The sequence below is a fragment of the Salvelinus sp. IW2-2015 genome, linkage group LG4q.1:29 (assembly GCF_002910315.2).
Source record: "Salvelinus sp. IW2-2015 linkage group LG4q.1:29, ASM291031v2, whole genome shotgun sequence".
Taxonomy (NCBI): Eukaryota; Metazoa; Chordata; class Actinopteri; order Salmoniformes; family Salmonidae; genus Salvelinus; species Salvelinus sp. IW2-2015.
Genome location: NC_036842.1, coordinates 35,615,192 through 35,640,760, shown reverse-complemented (window position 1 = coordinate 35,640,760; position 25,569 = coordinate 35,615,192). Strand labels below are relative to the sequence as shown.

At 45.5% G+C, this 25,569-nt stretch overlaps 1 protein-coding gene across 1 annotated transcript in view; it reads left to right on the top strand.

Annotated features, from left to right (window-relative positions):
• The first annotated feature begins 2,992 nt into the window (after positions 1 to 2,992).
• Positions 2,993 to 25,569, top strand: part of megf10 (multiple EGF-like-domains 10) — a 46,138-nt gene continuing 23,561 nt past the window's right edge. The window contains exons 1-5 of the mRNA XM_023984579.2: positions 2,993 to 3,007; positions 3,284 to 3,567; positions 5,057 to 5,177; positions 5,623 to 5,759; positions 24,986 to 25,198. Coding sequence (XP_023840347.2) covers positions 2,993 to 3,007; positions 3,284 to 3,567; positions 5,057 to 5,177; positions 5,623 to 5,759; positions 24,986 to 25,198 — 770 coding nt within the window. The remainder of the gene's footprint in view (positions 3,008 to 3,283; positions 3,568 to 5,056; positions 5,178 to 5,622; positions 5,760 to 24,985; positions 25,199 to 25,569) is intronic.

Genomic DNA, 25,569 nt, shown 5'->3' with positions numbered 1-25,569 from the left:
TAGTTGGATACCTAGTTGGATAGATAGTTGGATACCTAGTTGGATAGATAGTTGGATTCCTAGTTGGATAGATAGTTGGATACCTAGTTGGATAGATAGTTGGATACCTAGTTGGATACCTAGTTGGATAGGTAGTTGGATACCTAGTTGGATAGATAGTTGGATACCTAGTTGGATAGATAGTTGGATACCTAGTTGGATACATAGTTGGATACCTAGTTGGATAGATAGTTGGATACCTAGTTTGATTCCTGGCTGGATACCTAGCTGGATACCTAGCTGGATACCTAGTTGGATAGATAGTTGGATACCTAGTTGGATAGATAGTTGGATACCTAGTTGGAAAGATAGTTGGATACCTAGTTGGATTCCTGGCTGGATACCTAGTTGGATAGATAGTTGGATACCTAGTTGGATAGATTGTTGGATACCTGGTTAGATACCTAGTTGGATATCTAGTTGGATAAATAGTTGGATACCTAGTTGGTTAACTTGTTGGATAGATAGGAGTTTATTTGCTAGCACCAGCACCTGGATCTGGACGCACTGCTCTACATAGAGTTTTTACTTAGTTTTTGCACTGTGATATTCGCAGGTGTTTCGTTTTCATTACGTAACTGGATTACACATATGTGCCAAAGATTTCAATGACTGCAGTAACTACTGTCTGCTTGCTGTCTATCTTTGTTTGTGCTTACTAGTACTGCTGCCTATCTTTAAGATTGTCCCTCTCTCAACTCTAAACTCTGTCAGTCTCCACACTGCTAAAGAGAGGCCTCTTTCTCTGAGACTAAGCTCTGAGTATATACAGAGCATTTCTAATGAAGGGTTTGCCAGTGAAAGTAAACCTGTGCTCTCTCATATTTCCCCCTAGTCATTACCAGACCCCTTAGGGCAACCATGAGGGCAGTACCCTAACCCAACTATGAGGGCAGTACCCTAACATTAACTCAACCATGAGAGCAGTACCATAACCCTAACCCAACCAATGAAGCAGTACCCTAACCCTAACCCACCATGAGGGCAGTACCCTAAACCTTAACCCAACCCATGAGGGCAGTTCCCTAACATTACCCAACCATGAGAGCAGTACCCTAACCCTAACCAAACCATGAGGGCAGTACCCTAACCCTAACCCAACCCAACCATTAGAGCAGTACCATAACCCTAACCCAACCATGAGGCAGTACCCTTACCCTAACCCAACCATGACGGGCAGTACCCTTACCCTAACCAACATTAGAGCAGTACATAAACCCTAAACACATGAGGCAGTACCATGACCCTAACCCAACCATGAGGGCAGTACCCTAACCCTAACCCAACCATGAGGGCAGTACCCTAACCCTAACCCAACAATGAGAGCAGTACCATAACCTAACCAACACTAGAGAGTACCATAACCCAACCCACATGAAGGAGTACATAACCCTAACCTTAACCCAACCATGAGAGCAGTACCATAACCCTAACCCAACCATGAGGCAGTACCCTAACCCAACATGAAGGCAGTACCCTAACCCAACCATGAGAGCAGTACCCTAACCAACCATGAGGGCAGTTCCCTAACCCAACCATGAGAGCAGTACCCTAACCCAATCATGAGGGCAGTACCCTAACCACAACCATGAAGGCAGTACCCTAACCCAACCATGAGAGCAGTACCGCTAACCAACCATGAGGGCAGTTCCCTAACCCAACCATGAGAGCAGTACCTAACCCAATCATGAGGGCAGTACCGTCTAACCAACCATGAGAGCAGTACCCTAACCCAACCATGAGAGTATACCATAACCCTAACCTAACCATGAGGGCAGTACCCTAACCCAACCACGGAGAGCAGTTCCCTAACCCAACCATGAGGGCAGTTCCCTAACCCAACCATGAGGGCAGTACCCTAACCCAACCATGAGGGCAGTACCCTAACCAAACCATGAGAGCAGTTCCTAACCCAACCATGAGAGAGTTCCTACCACCATGAGAGCAGTTTCCCTAACCCAACCATGAGGGGGCAGTACCCTAACCCAACCATGAGGGCAGTTCCCTAACCCAACCATGAGAAGCAGTTCCCTAACCCAACCATGAGGGAGTACCTAACCCAACCATGAGAGCAGTTCCCTAACCAACACATGAGGGCAGTTCCCTAACCCAACCATGAGGCAAGGTTCCCTAACCCAACCAGAGGCAGTTCCCTAACCCAACCCATGAGAGCAGTTCCTAACCCAACCATGAAAGCAGTTCCCTAACCCAACCATGAGAGCAGTTCCTAACCCAACCATGAGGGCAGTTCCTAACCAACCAATGAGGGCAGTTCCCTAACCCAACCATGAAGGCAGTACCGCCATAATCGTAGAAACATAGAAACGTGTTTCACAGAAGATGAAAGACAACTAGAATAAACATGTGGTTATGGAGAGAACGTTAGTTTCCTCCAGTTCAGCAGAGAACCTACAGTTGAGAGGCACGAGAAAGCTGGGTCATGTTCATTTGGCACCAAACAGAAGAAAACAGACTGAAACAGGGAGGCATTACCTGGACTTGTCCAATGAGAAATGCTTATTTTTGTTTTCTGTTGCTATGGTGCTCGCTAATGAACAGGACCCTGTTGAAACAGATGAAAGGAGGGCCGGGTCCACGCTAAAGATGTGTGACTCCACTCAGCTACTCAGCTTTTAATAGGAGCGGTCTTGAGTGTGGTAGGCTGGTAGGATCCCCCTTCCCCACAGATGGTTGACTTGCTGGGTTAATAGTGAAACACGACCTAAAGTTATCAACCTCAACACTCATTTGGGGACAGTATGTTAGTTTTGGTCAAGTGACTTAACGTAGAGACCTTGATGAAGCGCAGGGTTTCATTTGGCCCAGATGTTTACAATAGCTTAAGCTGAGGGGATTGTTGGTGAAGTGCTCCTCCAGCACAGCTGCCTGTCCAAAACTGAAAACAGGTGTGCGCCTGAAATAATTCGTAGTAACGCACAACTGGCAAGGAGAGATGATTGACCTCAATGTGAGGTAATAAATCAAACAAGCTCTGATTAAATCAGCTTGAGGAGCAGGTTGTGGATGGCTGGTGGTTTCTGGCTTTGTTTTGTGGTCTCTTAGCAGTCAACTCATTTTCGATGTATTTGAATCCCTCAATGACCTGGAAATTAGGAGCTTTTGGAGATTTTAAAGTCCTATATTTACAGTATGTTCTGAGCATTCTTCTAAAATACATACTTACAAACTAGCATACTCACTTACTGAATACAACGCTAAAATCAGCCCTTTTTATATCTCCTAGTTTAAATCTTACATTCTCTCTCTTATTTCTTTCTCAGCGTGTGACAGCAACCACTGGGGTCCCCACTGCAGTAACCGCTGCCAGTGTCAGAACAGTGCACTGTGTAACCCCATCACTGGCGCCTGTATCTGCCAGCCCGGGTACAGGGGCTGGCGCTGCGAAGAGGTCTGCGAAGCGGGCACCTATGGCAACGGGTGCCAACAGAAGTGCCTGTGCCAAAATGGAGCAGCGTGCCACCACGTGACCGGGGAGTGCAAGTGTTCACCCGGATACACCGGTGCTTTGTGAGTCATCAGAGACACGCACACATGCATGCACTCAGAAATATAAAAAAACACAAACGCACACTGTATGTACACTACCAGTCAAAAGGGGTTTTCTTTATTAGTACTATTTTCTACATTGTAGAATAATAGTAAAGATATCAAAACTATGAAATAACACATATGGAATCATGTAGTAACCAAAAAAAGTGTATATAATATTTTATATTTGAGATTCTTCAAATAGCCACAGTCTTGAAGGAGTTCCCAATTTGGTTGAGCTCGGGGGATTGTGGAGGCCACGTCATCTGATGCAGCACTCCATCACTCTCCTTGGTCAAATAGCCCTTACACAGCCTGGAGGTGTGTTGGGTCATTGTCCTGTTGAAAAACAAATGATAGCCTCACTAATCCCAAACCAGATGGGATGGCGTATCGCTGCAGAATGCTGTGGTAGCCATGCTGGTTAAGTGTGCCTTGAATGCTAAATAAATCACAGACGATGTCACCAGCAAAGCACCCCCACACCATAACACCTCCTCCTCCATGCTTTACGGTGGGACAAACGAATGCGGAGATCATCCGTTCACCCACACAGCGTCTCATAAAGACACGGTGGTTGGAACCAAAAATCTCCAATTTGGATTCCAGACCAAAGGACAAATTTCCACCGGTCTAATGTCCATTGCTCGTGTTTCTTGGCCCAAGCAAGTCTCTTCTTCTTATTGGTGTCCTTTAGTAGTGGTTTCTTTGCAGCAATTAGCCCATGAAGGCCTGATTCACATAGTCTCCTCTGATCAGTTGATGTTCAGATGTGTCTGTTACTTGAACTCTGTGAAGCATTTATTTGGGCTGCAATTTCTGGTAACTCTAATGAACTTATCCTCTGCAGCAGAGGTCTTCCATTCCTGTGGCGGTCCTCATGAGAGCCAGTTTCATCATAGCACTTGATGGTTTTTGCGACTGCACTTGAAGAAACTTTCAGAGTGGACTGTCATTTCTCTTTGCTTATTTGAGCTGTTCTTGACGTCATATGGATTTGGTCTTTTACCAAATAGGGCTATCTTCTGTATACCACCACTCCCACCTTGTCACAACAGAACTGATTGGCTCAAACGCATTAAGAAGGAAAGAATCTCCACAAATTAACTTTTAAGAATGCACACCTGTTAATTGAAATGCATTCCAGGTGACTACCTCATGAAGATGGTTGAGAGAATGCCAAGAGGGTTTTCACAGTGAAAACATCAAAACTATGAAATAACACATATGGAATCATGTAGTAACCAAAAAGTGTTAAACATATATTTGAGATTGTTCAAATAGCCACCCTTCACCTTGGTGACAGCTTTGCACCCTCTTGGCATTCTACAATGTAGAAAATAGTAAAAATAAAGAAAAACCCTTGAATGAGTAGGTGTTCTAAAACTTTTGTCCCTTTTTGTTTCTGACTCGGTCATTTCTTTAAGTCTGTAAGGATTGATTTCATGTTTCTCCTCTTGTCCTATAGTTGTGAGGACCTGTGCCCACCAGGGAAGCATGGACAGCAGTGTGAGGAGAGATGCCCTTGTCAGAATGGAGGAGTGTGCCACCATGTCACTGGAGAGTGCTCCTGCCCCGCTGGATGGATGGTAATACACACACACACACACATAAATTATGTTTGATAGTCACGTGCATTACTGTATGTTATCATATTGACATTTACAGTAATATAACGTCATAATATAATGGTACTGCAAGGAGTCGATAGCTACGACACCATGTACATCACAGGAGGTTGGTGGCAACTTAATTGGGGAGGACGGCTCATAATAATGGCTGGAGCGGAATCAGTGGAATGGTATCAAATACATCAAACACATGGTTTCTATGTGTTTTATTCCATTCCATTCGCGCCGTTCCAGCCATTATTATGAGCCGTCCTCCCCTCAGCAGCCTCCACATTGTACATATCCTCTTTTTGCATCATATGTATTGATATGTGTTATGGGATATTGATATGATGGCCTACATATTGTATTTACTCTGGGATGTTGATATTGTGCTGACACATTGTGTTCTGTGTGTGTTTAGGGTACAGTGTGTGGCCAGCCGTGTCCGGAGGGGCGCTTCGGGAGGAACTGTTCCCAGGAGTGTCAGTGTCACAACGGGGGGATGTGTGTATCCTCCAGTGGACAGTGTCTGTGCAGTCCAGGCTACAACGGAGAACGGTAAGACAGGCTGGACCAGGCCAAACCAAACTGAGCCATGCCAAACTATGACATGACAGGCTTTTTTTTCTTGATTTATAATATTTTATTTCACATTGTAAGAAGGTTGAGGTAAAATAACAAACACAAACCCTGGATTGAGAAATCACCCTCCCCTTCACCTGCCCCAAAAGGGAAGAAATAGAATAAACATGACATGACATTACACTAAATGGCTCCAATTCAGTCAAAATCAGTAAAGCAGTTTGTCTAGGATCCACTCTTTTGCCAGGTCAGTGTCATTCTAGTCGAGTCATGTGGTAAAGAAAAACTCCTAACCCTAGCCTAGTCCATGGATATCTGTTCATGTCTATTTCCCAATTTTTGCAAAGCAGAATATATTTGAAATTCAGGCAACAGGCTATCACATACAACTATAATGTCATAAACAAACACTGCAGAAGTAATCCCTTGGTTGTATACATTAGTCAGCGATGGCTGAATTGGAATTCAATGGTAAGTGTCATCTTTGACCTATATTAAGTCTATATGTGTTAGTGGAACTATAGCAGACCATCTGTTGCTACTGTAGCGGTCCCATTGATCCCTCCAGACCAATAACAAGGTCAGGGAGGGAGGGAGGGAGGGAGGGAGGGGGAGAGAGAGAGAGAGAGAGAGAGAGAGACTATGTACAGACTCAGTGAGCATAGCCTTGCTATTGAGAAAGGCCGCCGTAGGCAGACATGGCTCTCAAGAGAAGACAGGCTATGTGCACACTGCCCACAAAATGAGGTGGAAACTGAGCTGCACTTCCTAACCTCCTGCCCAATGTATGACCATATTAGAGAGACATATTTCCCTCAGATTACACAGATCCACAAAGAATTTGAAAACAAATCCAATTTTGATAAACTCCCATATCTACTGGGTGAAATTCCACAGTGTGCCATCACAGCAGCAAGATTTGTGACCTGTTGCCACAAGAAAAGGGCAACCAGTGAAGAACAAACACCATTGTAAATACAACCCATATTTATGCTTATTTATTTTAACTTGTGTGCTTTAACTATTTGTACATTGTTACAACACCTGTCTCTTATACACATCTAGATGTGTATAAGAGACAGGTATATATATAATATAACATTTGTAATGTCTTTATTGTTTTGAAACTTCTGTATGTGTAATGTTTACTGTTAATTTGTATTGTTTATTTCACTTTTGTATAATATCTACCTCACTTGCTTTGGCAATGTTAACACATGTTTCCCATGCCAATAAAGCCCCTTGAATTGAATTGAATTGAATTGAGAGAGAGAGAGAGCAGCAGGCAAGGCCAAGCAATTAACTAGTGATGCCAACTGTACTTAATAGGGCTTGGAAAAATATAAATACCCACTGTACAAATGTAGTGCACACGTTATCCCAGCAACCAACAGTAATATTGTCCGTCTTTAGCAATTAAGGTCAAATCGAGTACAAACAGTATGACATGAAGGAATAAAGTAGTCTAGATTGCACTTAACTCAAACATACCTGTGATGTCATATCATTTGATATTGGATCATCAGATATGATACATTTATTATCAGGACTTCCAATTTCAAATATTAACCTGATACATGAGATTTAAAAATAATAATATACACTACCGTTCAAAAGTTTGGGGTCATTTAGATATGTCCTTGTTTTCGGAAGAAAAGCACATTTTGTTGTCCATTAAAATAACATCAATTTGATCAGAAATACACTGTAGACATTGTTAATGTTGTAAATTACTATTGTAGCTGGAAACGGCTGATTTTGTTATTGAATATCTACACAGGCGTACAGAGGCCCATTATCAGCAACCATCACTCCTGTGTTCCAATGGCACGTTGTGTTAGCTAATCCAAGTTTATCATTTTAAAAGGCTAATTGGTCATTAGAAAACCCTTTTGTAATTTTTTTTTACAGCTGAAAACTGTTGTTCTGATTAAAGAACCAATAAAACTGGCCTTCTTTAGACTAGTTGAGTATCTGGAGCATCAGCATTTGTAGGTTCGATTACAGGCTCAAAATGGCCAGAAACAAAGAACTTTCTCCTGAAACTCATCAGTCTATTCATGTTCTGAGAAATTAAGGCTATTCCATGGGTGAAATTGCCAAGAAACTGAAGATCTCGTACAACGCTGTGTACTACTCCCTTCACAGAACAGTGCAAAATGGCTCTAACCAGAAGAGAAAGAGGAGTGGGAGGTCCCGGTGCACAACTGAGCAAGAGGACAAGTACATTAGAGTGTCTAGTTTGAGAAACAGACGCCTCACAAGTCCTCAACTGGCAGCTTCATTAAATAGTACCCGCAAAACACCAGTCTCAAAGTCAACAGTGAAAAGGCGACTCCGGGATGCTGGCCTTCTAGGCAGAGGTGCAAAGAAAAAGCCATATCTCAGACTGGCCAATAAAAGAAAAGATTAAGATGGGCAAAAGAACACAGACACTGGACAGTGGATGGAAAGACATCTAAGTTGGAGGTGTTCGGATCACAAAGAAGAACATTTGTGAGACGCAGAAAAAATGAAAAGATGCTGGAGGAGTGCTTGACGCCATCTGTCAAACATGGTGGAGGCAATGTAATGGTCTGGGGGTGCTTTGGTGGTGGTAAAGTGGGAGATTTGTACAGGGTAAAAGGGATCTTGAAGAAGGAAGGCGATCACTCCATTTTGCAACTCCATGCCATACCCTGTGGACGGCGCTTAATAGGTGCCAATTTCCTGCTACAACAGGACAATGACCCAAAGCACAGCTTCAAACTACTGTATGCAATAACTATTTAAGGAAGAAGAAGTCGGCTGGTATTCTGTCTATAATGGACTGGCCAGCACAGTCACCGGATCTCAACACTATTGAGCTGTTGTGGGAGCAGCTTGACCGTATGGTACGTAAGAAGTGCCCATCAAGCCAATCCAACTTGTGGGNACAGTCACCGGATCTCAACACTATTGAGCTGTTGTGGGAGCAGCTTGACCGTATGGTACGTAAGAAGTGCCCATCAAGCCAATCCAACTTGTGGGAGGTGAAATCTCTTCAGATTACCTCAACAAATTGACAACTAGAATGCCAAAGGTATGCAAGGCTGTAATTGCAGCTAATAGAGGATTCTTTGACAAAAGCAAAAGTTTGAAGGACACAATTATTATTTCAATTAAAAATCATTATTTATAACTTTGTCAATGTCTTGACTGTATTTCCTATTCATTTTGCAACTCGTTTCATATATGTTTTCATGGAAAACAAGGACATTTCTAAGTGACCCCAAACTTCTGAACGGTAGTGTATATACTGTATATATGCACTAATCCATATCAAGTGGGGATCATGTGTGGCTCTGTTGGTAGAGCAAGAAGCTTGAAATGCCAGCATTGTGGGTTCAATTCACGTGGGGGACCAGTACAGTAAAAATGTTACAAAAATATCCACCCAATACTGTAAGTAGTAAGCACTTTTTTAAGTGGAATTCTTTACTAAATACAGTGCATTGGAAAAGTATTCAGACCCCTTGACTTTTTCCAAATGTTCTTACGTTACAGCCTTATTCTAAAATGTATTCAATAGTTTTTTTCCTCATCAATCTACACACAATACCCCAAAGTGATGAAGCCAAAAACAGATTTTTAGAAATGTTTGCAAATGTATATAAAAAACTGAAATGTCACATTTCAATAGGTTTTCAGACCCTTTTCTCAATACTTTGTTGAAGCACCTTTGGCAGCGATTATAGCCACGAGTCTTCTTGGGTATGACGCTACAAGCCTGGCACACCTGTATTTGGGGAATTTCTCCCATTCTTCTCTAAAGATCCTCTCAAGCGCTGTCAGGCTGGATGGGGAGTGTCGCTGCACAGCCATTTTCAGGTTCAAGTCCAGACTCTGGCTGGGCCACATTCAGAGACTTGTCCCAAAGCCACTCCGGGTTGTCTTGGCTGTGTGCTTAGGGTCGTTATCCTGTTGGAAGGTGAACCTTCGCCCCAGTTTGAGGTCCTGAGTGCTCTGGAGCAGGTTTTCATCAAGGATCTCTTCATCTTTCCCTCGATCATGACTAGTCTCCCAGTCCCTGCTGCTGACACCACCATGCTTCATCATACAGATGGTGCCAGGTTTTCTCCAGACATGACGCTTGGCATTCAGGCCAAAGAGTTTAATCTTGGTTTCATCAGACCAGAGAATTGGGTTTCTCATGGTCGGAGAGTCCTTTAGGTGCCTTTTGGCAAACTCCAAGCGGGTTGTTATGTGCATTTTACTGAAGAGTGGCCCCCGTCTGGCCACTCCACCATAAAGGCCTGATTGGTGGAGTGCTGCAGAGATGATTGTCCTTCTGGAAGGTTCTCCAATCTCACAGAAGAACTCTGGAGCTCTGTCAGAGTGACCATCGGGTTCTTGGTCACCTCCCTGTCCAAAGGCCATTCTCCCCCGATTGCTCAGTTTGGCTGGGCAGCCAGCTCTAGGAAGAGTCTTGGTGGTTCCAAACTTCTTGCATTTTGGAATGATAGAGGCCACTGTGTTCTTGTGGACCTTCAATGCTGCAGAACTGTTTTGGTACCCTTCCCCAGATCTGTGCCTCGACACAATCCTGTCTCGGAGCTCTAAGAACAATTCCTATGATCTCATGGCTTGTTTTTGCTCTGACATGCACTGACAACTGTGGGACCTTATATAGACAGGTGTGTGCCTTTCCAAATCATGTCCAATCAATTGAATTTACCACAGGTGGACTCCAATCACGTTGTAAGAAACATCTTAAGGATGACCAATGGAAACAGATACACTGCGCTCAATTTTGAGTCTCATAGCAAAGAAGAGTCTGAATACTTATGTAAATATGGTATTTCTGTCATTTATTTTTAATACATTTGCAAAATTTCTAGAAACCTGTTTTTGCTTTGTCATTATGGCGTATTTTGTGTGAGGAAACAATTAATTTAATCAATTTAATCCAATAAGCTGTAACGTAACAAAATATGGAAAAAGTCAAGGGTCTGAATACTTTCCGAATACATGTATATGATTTTTTGGTGTGTGCATTCGCAAGCTTTAGCTAATAAAACAACCTTATGACCAACAAAAAAATGTGGAAAACTTTCTAGAACTTATTCCCAGTTCCATCTCCCTGTCCTCCTCTTATCCAGTTCCATCTCCTGTCCTCCTCTATTCCATTCATCTCCCTGTCCTCCTCTTATCCAGTTCCATCTCCCTCGTCCTCCTCTTATCCCAGTTCCATCTCCCTGTCCTCCTCTTATCCCAGTTCCACTCGCCTGTTCCTCCTCTTATCCCAGTTCCATCTCCCTGTCCTCCTCTTATCCCAGTTCCATCTCCCTGTCCTCCTCTTATCCCAGTTCCATCTCCCTGTCCTCCTCTTATCCCAGTTCCATCTCCCTGTCCTCCTCTTATCCAGATCTAAACACCCATCTCCCTCTCACTGCCCCCCTTTTTACAGTGTTTATGTCCAACAAAAACTTTATTTTTGCACAGCAAAAACTTGGGGGGCCAAATAAAATCATCTGTGGGCCGAAAGGTGGGAACCCTGACATAGGTGTGTCTGCTTGTGTGTGTGTGTGTGTGTGTGTGTGTGTGTGTGTGTGTGTGTGTGTGTGTGTGTGGTGTGTGTGTTGTGTGTGGTGTGTGGTGTGTGTGTGTGTGTGTGTTGTGTGTGTGTGTGTGTGTGTGTGTGTGTGTGTGTGTGTGTGTTTACGTGTGTTTGCGTGTGTTTGCGTGTGTGTGTGGACAGTCTGGTTGCGGGGAGGATGAAGGGAGCGGAAGGAAGTGAATTGGAATTTGTGTGTGTGTGCACGTGTGTGTGCGCATATATGTGTCTGTGTGTGTGTGATCACAGGAGTGTGGATCTCTTCCAGACCAATAGGCTACAGTATGATGCGTGCGGTCTGTCTGCTTCTTGTCAGGCTGGCTGCAGCCAGCGGCCTGGGATGCCTGAGGAAGCTGTGGGGGAGAGACCATAGAAATGTAATTCATAGAAAGAGAGACCCTCCCATGCACTACTGCCGCTTGAGGCTTCTGTAGGCTCCTCCTAAGTCTTGCATCCCAAATGGCATCCTATTCCCTTTATAGTGCACTACTTTTGACCAGGGCTCACTATATAGGGAACAGGGTGCCATTTGGGATGAATCCTGGGCGTAATTTAAAGTGGGAAACTTTCTTTGTTATTTCTTTGTTATTCAGTTTCTACCCTCCCATTGCTCTGCCAGAGCTGGACTTGAGCCAAACCGTCTAGGACAGTAAATCTTCCTTGTATCCTCTTTTCCTTGAAGCACTATGAGGAAAGTGTGCTTAGCTAGTACTTTCACAACAACTATGCATGTTTGTATGGACACAATCAAACAAGCAACTGTGACCTCAGAAGACCTGGGTTGAAATAGTACTTGTTTTCTTTTAAATGCTTTGAGCGTTTGATCGAGTCTGGAGTTCCAGATGGGTGGCTGTGGATTGTACTTTCGGGACTATTCCATTGCTCCCATTGTACCAGGCAAGCTCAATCAAGCTACACTCTTAGAAAAAAAGGGTTCCAAAACAGTTCTTCGGCTGTCCCCATAGGAGAACCCTTTTTGGTTCCAGGTAGAACCCTTTTTGGTTCCACATAGAATCTTCTGTGGAAAGGGTGCTACATGGAACCCAAACGGGTTCTTCAAAGGGTTCTCCTATAGAGACATACAAATAATCATTTTACATTCTAGATAGCACCTTTTTTTCTAAGAGTGTAGTTCAAAGTTTAGAGCAATGAATCATGCTCCGATCAGAGTTTTTTGGTTCCTGCAACAGAGTAGGACTTTATCCATATAATTAACATTATCAGAGAGGGACGCACCATATACTTAGCCAACCCAGTGAACCTACAGGAATAGCACTGCAAGTGCACTTTTATGAGTTAATAAGGGTTTGAGGGAAACCAGACGTCATGGTAAAACCTCGGTACTGTATACCATGCCACTGCCTGTGGTTCTGCCTGCCTAGCCACACCCTGCTGGAAACCCAGTCTAGGTCAGGCTAGTTCAATGATGGAGGGCAGGAAACACAGACTAGGTCAGGCTAGTTCAATGATGGAGGGCAGGAAACCCAGACTAGGCCATGCTAGTTAATTGATGGAGGGCTGGAAACCCAGACTAGACCACGCTAGTTAATTGATGGAGGATGGAAACCCAGACTAGACCACGCTAGTTATTGATGGAGGGATGGAAACGCAGACTAGACCATGCTAGTTAATTGATGGAGGGCTGGAAACCCAGACTAAGCCACGCTAGTTAATTGATGGAGGGATGGAAACGCAGACTAGACCATGCTAGTCAATGATGGAGGGCTGGAAACCCAGACTAGACACGCTAGTTAATGATGGAGGGATGGAAACCCAGACTAGACCACGCTAGTTAATTGATGGAGGGATGGAACCCAGACTAGACCATGCTAGTTAATTGATGGAGGGCTGGAAACCCAGACTAGACCATGCTAGTTAATTGATGGAGGGCTGGAAACCCAGACTAGACCAGGCTAGTTAATTGATGGAGGCGTGGAAACCCAGACTAGACCACGCTAGTTCAATGATGGAGGGATGAAACCAGACTAGACCATGTTAGCTCAATGATGGAGGGCTGGAAACCCAGACTAGACCACGCTAGTTCAATGATGAGGCTGGAAACCAGACTAGACCACGCTAGTTAATTGATGAGGGATGGAACCCAGACTAGACCACGCTAGTTCAATGATGAGGGATGGAAACCCAGACTAGGCCACGCTAGTTAATTGATGGAGGGCTGGAACCCAGACTAGACCACGCTAGTTAATTGATGGAGGGTGGAAACCCAGACTAGGCCACGCTAGTTAATTAGGAGGGATGGAAACCCAGACTAGACACGCTAGTTATTGATGAGGGATGGAAACCAGACTAGGCACGCTAGTTATTGATGGAGGATGGAACCCAGACTAGACCACGCTAGTAATTGATGGAGGGCTGGAAACCCAGACTAGACCACGCTAGTTAATTGATGGAGGGCTGGAAACCCAGACTAGGCCACGCTAGTTAATTGATGGAGGGATGAAACTCAGACTAGACCACGCTAGTTAATTGATGGAGGGATGAAACCAGACTAGGCCACGCTAGTTAATTGATGGAGGATGGAAACCCAGACTAGACCACGCTAGTTAATTGATGGAGGGATGGAAACCCAGACTAGGCCACGCTAGTTAATTGATGGAGGCTGGAAACCAGACTAGACCACGTTAGTTTATTGATAGAGGGCTGGAAACCCAGACTAGACCATGCTAGTTCAATGATGGAGGGCTGGAAACACAGACTAGACCCGCTAGTTCAATGATGGAGGGATGGAACCCAGACTAGACCACGCTAGTTAATTGATGGAGGACTAGAAACCCAGACTAAACCACGCTAGTTAATTGATGGAGGACTAGAAACCCAGACTAGACCATGCTAGTTCAATGATGGAGGGCTGGAAACCCAGACTAGACCACGCTAGTTAATTGATGGAGGACTAGAAACCCAGACTAGACCACGCTAGTTCAATGATGGAAGGCTGGAAACCCAGACTAGACACGCTAGTTCAATGATGGGGATGAGAACCAACAGACTAGTTATGATAGAGACTAGAACCAGATAGACTGCTGTTCATGATGGAAGCTGCACGTAATCCACGCTATCAATGATGGAGGGATGGAAACCCAGACTAGCCACGCTATTAATTGATGGAGGACTAGAAACCCAGACTAGACCACGCTAGTTCAATGATGGAAGGCTGGAAACCCAGACTAGACCACGCTAGTTCAATGATGGAGGGATGGAAACCCAGACTAGCCACGCTAGTTAATTGATGGAGGGATGGAAACCCAGACTAGACCACGCTAGTTAATTGATGGAGGCTGGAAACCCAGACTAGACCACGCTAGTTAATTGATGGAGGGCTGGAAACCCAGACTAGGCCAGCTAGTTAATTGATGGAGGGATGGAAACCCAGACTAGACCACGCTAGTTAAATGATGGAGGGATGGAAACCCAGACTAGGCCACGCTAGTTAATTGATGGAGGGCTGGAAACCCAGACTAGACCACGCTAGTTAATTGATGGAGGGATGGAAACCCAGACTAGCCACGCTAGTTCAATGATGGAGGCTTGAAACCCAGACTAGACCACGCTAGTTATTGATAGAGGCTGGAAACCCAGACTAGACCATGCTAGTTCAATGATGAGGCTGGAAACACAGACTAGACCACGCTAGTTCAATGATGGGGATGGAAACCAGACTAGACCACGCTAGTTAATTGATGGAGGACTAGAAACCCAGACTAGACCACGCTAGTTAATTGATGGAGGACTAGAACCCAGACTAGACCATGCTAGTTCAATGATGGAGGGCTGGAAACCCAGACAGACCACGCTAGTTAATTGATGGAGGACTAGAAACCCAGACTAGACCACGCTAGTTCAATGATGGAAGGCTGGAAACCCAGACTAGACCACGCTAGTTCAATGATGGAGGGATGGAAACCCAGACTAGCCACGCTAGTTAATTGATGGAGGACTAGAAACCCAGACTAGACCATGCTAGTTCAATGATGGAAGGCTGGAAACCCAGACTAGACCACGCTAGTTCAATGATGGAGGGATGGAAACCCAGACTAGGCCACGCTAGTTAATTGATGGAGGACTAGAAACCCAGACTAGACCACGCTATTCAATGATGGAAGGCTGGAAACCCAGACTAGACCACGCTAGTTCAATGATGGAGGGATGGAAACCCAGACTAGGCCACGCTAGTTAATTGATGGAGGGCAAGAAACCCAGACTAGTCCACGCTAGTTAATTGATGGAGGGCTAGAAACCCAGACTAGACCATGCTAGGTAATTGATGGAGGGCTGGAAACCCAGACTAGGCCATGCTAGTTAATTGATGGAGGGCTAGAAACCCAGACTAGTCCATGCTAATTAATTGATGGAGGCTGGAAACCCAGACTAGGCCATGCTAGTTAATTTTGGAGGGCAGGAAACCCAGACTAGCCATGCTAGTTAATTGATGGAGGGCTGGAAACCCAGACTAGACCATGCTAGTTAATTGATGGGGGGCTGGAAACCCAACTAGACCATGCTAGTTAATTGATGAGGGCTGGAAACCCAGACTAGGCCATGCTAGTTAATTGATGGAGGACTAGAAACCCAGACTAGACCATGCTAGTTCAATGATGGAAGGCTGGAAACCCAGACTAGACCACGCTAGTTCAATGATGGAGGGATGGAAACCCAGAATAGGCCACGCTAGTTAATTGATGGAGGGCTAGAAACCAGACTAGTCCACGCTAGTAATTATGGAGGGCTAGAAACCCAGACTAGCCACGCTAGTTAATTGATGGAGGCTAGAAACTCGACTAGGCCATGCTAGTTAATTGATGGAGGGCAGGAAACCCAGACTAGCCATGCTAGTTAATTGATGGAGGGCTAAAACCCAGACTAGACCATGCTAGTTAATTGATGGAGGGCTGGAAACCCAGACTAGGCCACGCAGACGCTCAAGGAGAGCAGTTCAATTGTTGTGAAGAAGGTTTCAGGGTGCCCAAGAAAGTCCAGCAAGCGCCAGGACCGTCTCCTAAAGTTGATTCAGCTGCAGGATCGGTGCACCACCAGTCCGCAGCTTGCTCAGGAATGGCAGCAGGCGGGTGTGAGTGCATCTGCACGCACAGTGAGTGAAGACTTTTGGAGGATGGCCTGGTGTCAAGAAGGGCAGCAAAGAAGGCACTTCTCTCCAGGAAAAACATCAGGAACAGACTGGTATTCTGCAAAAGGTACAGGGATTGGACTGCTGAGGACTGGGGTAAAGTCATTTTCTCTGATGAATCCCCTTTCTGATTGTTTGAGGCATCCGGAAAAAAGCTTGTCCGGAGAAGACAAGGTGAGCGCTACCATCAGCCTGTGTCATGCCAACAGTAAAGCATCCTGAGACCATTCATGTGTGGGTTGCTTCTCAGCCAAGGGAGTGGGCTCACTCACAATTTTGCCTAAGAACACAGACCATGAATAAAGAATGGTACCAACAACATCCTCCAAGAGCAACTTCTCCCAACCATCCAGGAACAGTTTGTGACGAACAATGCCTTTTCCAGCATGATGAAGCACCTTGCCATAAGGCAAAAGTGATAACTAAGTGGCTCGGGAACAAAACATCGATATTTTGGGTCCATGGCCAGGAAACTCCCCAGACCTTAATCCCATGAGAACTTGTGGTCAATCCTCAAGAAGCGGGTGGACAAACAAAAACCCACAAATTCTAACAAACTCCAAGCATTGATTATGCAAGAATGGGCTGCCATCAGTCAGGATGTGGCCCAGAAGTTAATTGACAGCATGCCAGGGTGGATTGCAGAGGTTTTGAAAAGAAGGGTCAACACTGCAAATATTAACTCTTTGCATCAACTTCATGTAATTGTCAATAAAAGCCTTTGCCACTTATGAAATGCTTGTAATTATACTTCAGTGTTCCATAGTAACATCTGACAAAAATATCTAAAGACACTGAGGCAGCAGACTTTGTGAAAATTAATATTTGTGTCATTCTCCAAACTTTTGGCCACGACTGTAAGCTCCTATACTTTTATCAGATTTCAGCACAGCAGTCGAGCTACATCCATTCAGCTGTGTAGGATAGTGGTGGCTGTTGGGCGGAGAAATCAGAGGACATGCTCATCGTAATGGCTGTGTTGGAATAAATGGAATGTTATCAAATGCATGGAAACATGTAGACCATGGAAACCATGCAGACCATGGAAACATGGAAACCATGTTAAGACCATGGAAACATGGAAACCATGTTTAGACCATGGAAACCATGTGTAGACAATGGAAACCATATAGACCATGGAAACCATGTAGACAATGGAAATCATGTGAACCATGTAGACCATGGAAACATGTAGACCATGGAAACCATGTGTAGACCATGGAAACCATGTTTAGACCATGGAAACCATGTGTAGACAATGGAAATCATGTAGACAATGGAAACCATGTAGACCATGGAAACCATGTGTAGACCATGGAAACATGGAAACCATGAAAACATGTAGACCATGGAAACCATGTAGACAATGGAAACCATGTAGACAATGGAAACCATGTAGACCATGGAAACCACGTAGACCATGGAAACATGGAAACTATGTAGACCATGGAAACCATGTAGACAATGGAAACCATGTAGACCATGGAAACAATGTGTAGACCATGGAAACCATGGAAACCACGTAGACAATGGAAACCATGTAGACCATGGAAACATGGAAACCATGGAAACTATGTAGACCATGGAAACAATGTGTAGACCATGGAAACCATGGAAACCACGTAGACAATGGAAACCATGTAGACCATGGAAACCATGTAGACCATGTAAACCATGTAGACCATGGAAACCATGTAGACAATGGAAACCATTTAGACCATGGAAGCCATGTGTAGACCATGGAAAACATGTAGACCATGGAAACCATGTAGACAATGGAAACCATTTAGACCATGGAAGCCATGTGTAGACCATGGAAACCATGTAGATAATGGAAACCATGTAGACCATGGAAACCATGTAGACCATGGAAACATGTAGACCATGGAAAACATGTAGACCATGGAAACCATGATTGATACCTTAGCATCTATTCCATCCCAGCCGTTACTTTGAGCGTGTCCTTCTATATCTCGGCCCACCAGCCCCCTCTGGTGTGGGAGGGTAACGTTTACCACGTCTCACAGTAATTGACCCCATATAGCCCCTTATTCCCAACAGTACAGTATACACTTGATTAACTTCACTGGTCACGATGGCTACACCCACCCGCAGCACGCGCTCCAGCAGGTGTATCTCACTGATCATCCCTAAAGCCAAAACCTCATTTGGACGCCTTTCCTTCCAGTTCTCTGCTGCCTGCGACTGGAACGAATTGCAAAAATCTCTGAAGTTGGAGACTTTTATCTCCCTCAACAACTTTAAAAATCTGCTATCCGAGCAGCTAACCGATCGCTGCAGCTGTACATAGTCCATCTGTACTTACCCCTCCACTTTAGCTCGTACCTCACCCCCATACTGCTTTTATTTATTTACTTTTCTGCTCTTTTGCACACCAGTATCTCTTCTTGCCCATGATCATCTGATGATTTATCACTCCAGTGTTAATCTGCTAAATTGTAATTATTCGATTTATTGCCTACTCATGCCTTTTGCACACATTGTTATAGATTCTTTTTTTTTTCTACCATGTTATTGATTGTTTATTGTTTATCCATGTGTAACTCTGTGTTGTCTGTTCACACTGCTATGCTTTATCTTGGCCAGGTCGCAGTTGCAAATGAGAACTTTGTTCTCAACTAGCCTACCTGGTTAATAAAGGTGAAATAAAAAAATAAAATAAATAAACTTACAGTATATACGACACACTAATACCAGGGTGCATTGTTTTGGGTTTATCCTGTAGCATAGCCACAAACAGGACACTTTCATGTAAAGTGAACAGTTAGTTAACTTAGTTTCCAAGTCTCACTAGACCATGGTTGTTGGTCACGGGTAAACAACAGGTGTAGACTAACCAGTGGAAATGCTTACTGTGGGTCCTTTTCCAACAGCAGAGTTAAGATATTATGCACTTAATACCGTATATTCTACTAATACCAGGGTGCTTTCTTGGGTTTACCCTGTAGAATCTCAACAGGAATTCATGTAAAGTTTAAGTTAGTTCCATGTGTTTCCACACAATCCTCTCAGCTGCCCTAGTGTTGTTGCAGTAGATGCTGTTGCTTTGTGATTCATATTTTGACACAGCGCATCTGTCGGGCACATGAATGAGCGTGTCCTAGGATGGCATGCTTTGATCCGTTTAGCGTGACAGAGTCTCATGCATTATGAGTGGTGGGGGGGGACGCTAACCTCTGCTAAGGACATTAAGGCTGCTAGCACTAGAGAATGCTAACTTTGCTAGATTGCCCCTTAGCTTCCTGAGTGAGATAGATAGGGTTGAGAGGGTATAGTGTAGTACCCAGTCCTAGGGAGATAGAGGGATATCAACAACTGGAAATGAAGGAGACAGTGGCTCAGTCTGGCTCACTTAGCCATGGTGGATGGAATGTGGGAATGATATTATGGATATGACTTGGGAATGGAAGGAAATTTGGGGATTTTGTTAGGCAATCTGGTGTCTCTGGAATTTTCAGATATATTATAGTGTTACTTTGGGGTTTTGGGGCTGTGGTGTGGGTGCATAGTGTGTGTGTGCGTGGTGCGTGCGTGCGTGCGTGGTGGCGTGCGTGCGTGCGTGCGTGCGTCGCGTGGCGTGCGGTGTCGTGCGATGCGTGAAGTGCGTGCGTTGCGTTTGGTTTGCGTGCGTTGGTGCGAGAGAGAGAGGAGGAGAGAGAGGAGAAGAGAGGAGAGAAGAGAGAGAGAGAGAGAGAGAGAGAGAGAGAGAGAGAGAGAGAGAGAGAGAGAGAATAAATAATAAAAATAATTGTAAAAATATACAGTATGCAGTGGTCCCTTTAGAATAATCTGGAAAGTAATACGACAGAAGTAGTGCTGTTAGTGGAATGTGTCTCACTCCATATGAATTCAACTGTCAAAAACAGTGTGTTTACAAATCTCCTGCTTTTCATAGCAATTAGGCCCAATCGCTGAACACTGTTGCTCCTGTAATGACTCTGTTTTTCCTGGAAAGTTGAAGCGTATTTAGAAATATGAGAACAATATGCACAGTGTGTCTTACTGTGTAGTGTTTTTTCTATATATGTATTTTTTGTATTTACCGCCTTTTTCTCCCCAATTTCGATCTTGTCTCATCGCTGCAACTCCTCAACTGGCTCGCGAGAGGCGAAGCTGGAGTCACGACCCGCCTAACCAGGATCTTTAACATCCCCCAGCTTAACCTGGAAGCCAGCCGCACCGCACCATGAGGAAACACCGTTCAACTGGTGTCATGTTCGTTGGAATAAATGTCGGACCAAGGCGCAGAGGATGTTGAGTTCCACATTATTTATTAAAAAGTGAAACTAAGCAAAGACAAAAACAAATAAACAATAAACTAACAACGAACCGTGACTACAGAGATGCTACGTGCACTAACTCAAAACAATATCCCATAAACACAGGTGGGAAAAACAGCTACTTAAATATGATCCCCAATTAGAGATAACGATTACCAGCTGCCTCTAATTGGGAACCATACAAATCACCAACATAGAAAATAAACTAGAACACCACATAGAAATAAATAAACTGATCACCCCCAGTCACACCCTGACCCACTTCACTATAGAGAAACAATGGCTCTCTGGTGCGGGCCTAGGAACCTGCTCATCCCGCGGATCCAGCCATGGACCCAGGCTGAACACTGTGCCTAGACTGGATCTCGATGCCGAGGAAGGCTCCTGCCATGGAGCGGGACTGGACACCGGCCCTGGCCTGGACATCGGTGCAGAGGAAGACTCCTGCCATGGAGCGGGACTGAACGCCGTGTCTGGACTGGGCATCGGCGCAGAGGAGAGCTCCTGCTATGGAGCTGGACTGGACGCCGTGTTAGAACTGGGCATCGGCGCAGGGAAGGCTCCCGCCATGGAGCGGGACTGGACGCTGTGCCTGGACTGGGCACCAACGCAGAAGAAGACTCTGGCCTTGGAGCTGGACTGGACGCCATGCTCAGACTGGGCATCGGCGCAGGGGAAGGCTCCGGCCATGGAGCTGGAGGTTCCGGACTGTTGACCGTCTCAGGAGGTTCCAGACCATTGACCGTCTCAGGAGGTTCCAGACTGTGGACCGTCTCAGGAGGTTCCGGACTGTGAACCGTCTCAGGAGGTTCCAGACTGTGGACCGTCTCAGGAGGTTCCAGACTGTGGACGGTCTCAGGAGGTTCCAGACTGTGGACCGTCTCAGGAGGTTCCAGACTGTGGACCGTCTCAGGAGGTTCCGGACTGTGGACCTCCTCAGGAGGTTCCGGACTGTGGACCGTCGTTGGAGGTGCTGGACTGTGGACCGTCGTTGGAGGTTCCGGACTGTGAAACATCGCCGGAAGCTCTGGACTGGGAACTGTCGCCGGAGGCTCTGGACTGGGAACCGTCGCCGGAAGCTCTGGACTGGGAACTGTAGCCGGAAGCCTGGTGCGTGAGGCCGGCACAGGTGGCACCGGACTGGTGACACGCACCTCAGGGCGAGTGCAAGGAGCAGGCACAGGACGCACCAGACTGGAAAGGCGCACTGGAGGCCTAGTGCGTGGAGCCGAGACAGGTGGCGCCAGACTGGTGACACGCACTTCAGGGCGAGTGCGGGGAGCAGGCACAGGACGTACCTGACTGGGGACACGCACTTCAGGGAGTGTGCGAGGAGCAGGCACAGGAAGTACCTGACTGCTCCACGCACTTCAGGGAGAGTGTGAGGAGCAGGCACAGGACGTACCGGGCTGTGGACACCCACTTCAGGGAGAGTGCGAGGAGCAGGCACAGGACGTACCTGACTGAGGACACGCACTTCAGGGAGAGTGCGAGGAGGAGACACATGACGTACCGGACTGGAGAGGTGCACTTGAGGCCAGAAGCGTGGAACCGGCACAGGTTGCACCAGACTGCTAACCGGATCCTCTGGTCGGATGTTGAGCAGGACACACTTGCACAACATCTCTCTCATCTCACTCTCTCCCAACTTCGCCATTGCCTCCCTGACAGTCTCAAATCAAATCAAATCAAATCAAATTTTATTAGTCACATACACATGGTTAGCAGATGTTAATGCGAGTGTAGCGAAATGCTTGTGCTTCTAGTTCCGACAATGCAGTAAATACCAACAAGTAATCTAACCTAACAATTCCACAACTACTACCTTATACACACACAAGTGTAAAGGGATAAAGAATATGTACATAAAGATATATGAATGAGTGGTGGTACAGAACGGCATAGGCAAGATGCAGTAGATGGTATAGAGTACGGTATATACATATGAGATGAGTACTGTAGGGTATGTAAACATAAAGTGGCATAGTTTAAAGTGGCTAGTGGTCATGTATTACATAAAGATGGCAAGATGCAGTAGATGATATAGAGTACAGTATATACATATGAGATGGGTAATGTAGGGTATGTAAACATTATATTAAGTGCCATTGTTTAAAGTGGCTAGTGGTACATTTTTACATAATTTCCATCAATTCCCATTTTTAGTGGCTGGAGTTGATCAGTATGTTGGCAGCGGCCGCTAAATGTTAGTGGTGGCTGTTTAACAGTCTGATGGCCTTGAGATAGAAGCTGTTTTTCAGTCTCTCGTCCTGCTTTGATGCACCTGTACTGACTCGCCTTCTGGATGATAGCGGGGTGAACAGGTGTGGCTTGGGTGGTTGTTGTCCTTGATGATCTTTATGGCCTTCCTGTGACATCGGGTGGTGTAGGTGTCCTGGAGGGCAGGTAGTTTGCCCCGGTGATGCGTTCTGCAGACCTCACTACCCTCTGGAGAGCCTTACGGTTGTGGGCGGAGCAGTTGCCGTACCAGGCGGTGATACAGCCCGACAGGATGCTCTCGATTGTGCATCTGTAGAAGTTTGTGAGTGCTTTTGGTGACAAGCCGAATTTCTTCAGCCTCCTGAGGTTGAAGAGGCGCTGCTGCGCCTTCTTCACGACGCTGTCTGTGTGGGTGGACCAATTCAGTTTGTCCGTGATGTGTACACCGAGGAACTTAAAACTTTCCACCTTCTCCACTACTGACCCGTCGATGTGGATAGGGGGGTGCTCCCTCTGCTGTTTCCTGAAGTTCCCAATCCATTCTTTGTTTTGTTGACGTTGAGTGTGAGGTTATTTTCCTGACACCACACTCCGAGGGCCCTCACCTCCTCCCTGTCTCTGGATCTTCCCTCTGCTCAGTCGCCAGCTCCATGTGCCCCCCCCAAAAAACTTGGGGTTGTCCTTGGGCTTTCTGGAGCCCCGAACCCTGTCGTCGTCGCTGTCCTCCATTATCTCCTTCCGATGTCCAGAAATCCTTCACCTGATGAACACGCTGCTTGGTCCTGGTTTGATGGGATATTCTGTCACGTTCGTTGGAATAAATGTCGGACCAAGGCGCAGCGGATGTTGACTTCCACATTATTTATTAAAAAGTGAAACTAAGCAAAGACAAAAACAAATTAACAATAAACTAACAACGTACCGTGACTACAGAGATGCTACGTGCACTAACTCAAAACAATATCCCATAAACACAACTGTTACCAGCTACCTCTAATTGGGAATCATACAAATCACCAACATAGAAAATAAACTAGAACACCACACAGAAATAAATAAACTAGATCACCCCCAGTCACGCCCTGACCTACTTCACCATAGAGAAACAATGGCTCTCTATGGTCAGGGCGTGACAACTGGCGACAGCCTGCAGGCACCCGGCCCGCCACAAGGATTTGCTAGAGTGCGATGAGCCAAGTAAAGCTCCCCCGGCCAAGCGCTCCCCTAACCCAGACGACGCTGGGCCAATTGTGCGCCATCCTATGGGACTCCCGGCCACAGCCGGTTATGGCACAGCCCGGGAATGAACCCCGGTCTGTAGTAACCCCTCTAGTACTGCGATGCAGTCCCTTAGACCGCTGTGTCACTCAGGAGGCCATGTTTTTTCTTTGCTAATGTTCTAGTTCTCCCTGTTAAACTATACCTGCCTATACAGGTGTAGGATCTTAATTTGAGCCAGTTTGCTACAGCAGGAAAAAAATTATCCTGGAGCAACAGGAAATGTGAATTATTATGTGGATTATAATTGACATTTTTGTAGAGGTTGATATATTTTCCGTTAGGGAAAATCAGGTCTGAATTTTGTAAAGTGGAAATTACAAACTACACTACAAGTTTGCATTTCCTGCTATGCAGGAAAATTATCAGCAACAAAATAGTGATCAAATTAAGATCATACATCTGTATAGGCTTGAACACACAAATAGCGTTTGCCTGCAGAGAGTACTTGCATACCGGTTTAACATGTAGAATTTCATACTGAAGGATCAGTAGACGAACGGGAGATCCACATTCGGTGCAATGTGTCACAGTATTAGTCACATTATGTCCCCACTTGCAGTATGTTGCAGTATGTACAGAGACACTATCCTTAAACCTGGCCTTGAGCAGTAGTCAAGTTCCCTCACAGGACAAATATTTTTTTTTTAAATGAATTGAATTGATCCATCGCCCTTCTCCCCAGGTGCCAGGAAGAGTGTCCGGTGGGTACATTTGGCGTGTCCTGCCGCCAGACGTGTCGCTGTGAGAACGGAGCCAAGTGCTACCACATCAGTGGCGCGTGTCTGTGTGAACCGGGCTACACGGGGGAGATGTGCGAGGTGCGCCTCTGTCCCGAGGGACACTATGGCCTCAAGTGTGACAAGACGTGTCCCTGCCACGCCGAGAACACACGCAGGTAATACCCACTCATTGGCACATATGATACAAGATACGTTGCAGTACATACAACACAATACAGTATATTACATTATCCCTGAGCTCATTCTAGAATGAACATTATAAACTGGGTGGAACATTTATTTTTACTGCTCTAATTACCTTGGTAACCAGTTTATAATAGCAATAAGGCACCTCAGGGGTTTGTGGTATATGGCCAATATACTAAGGGTGGTATCCACGCACTCCGCGTTGTGTCCCTCGAAAGAATAGCCCTTAGCCATGGTATATTGGTCATATACCACACACCCCTGGGCCTTATTGCTTAATTCTATAAGCATGCTCTAATCTATAATGGAGATCATCCTATAAGGATAATGTAATTATCCC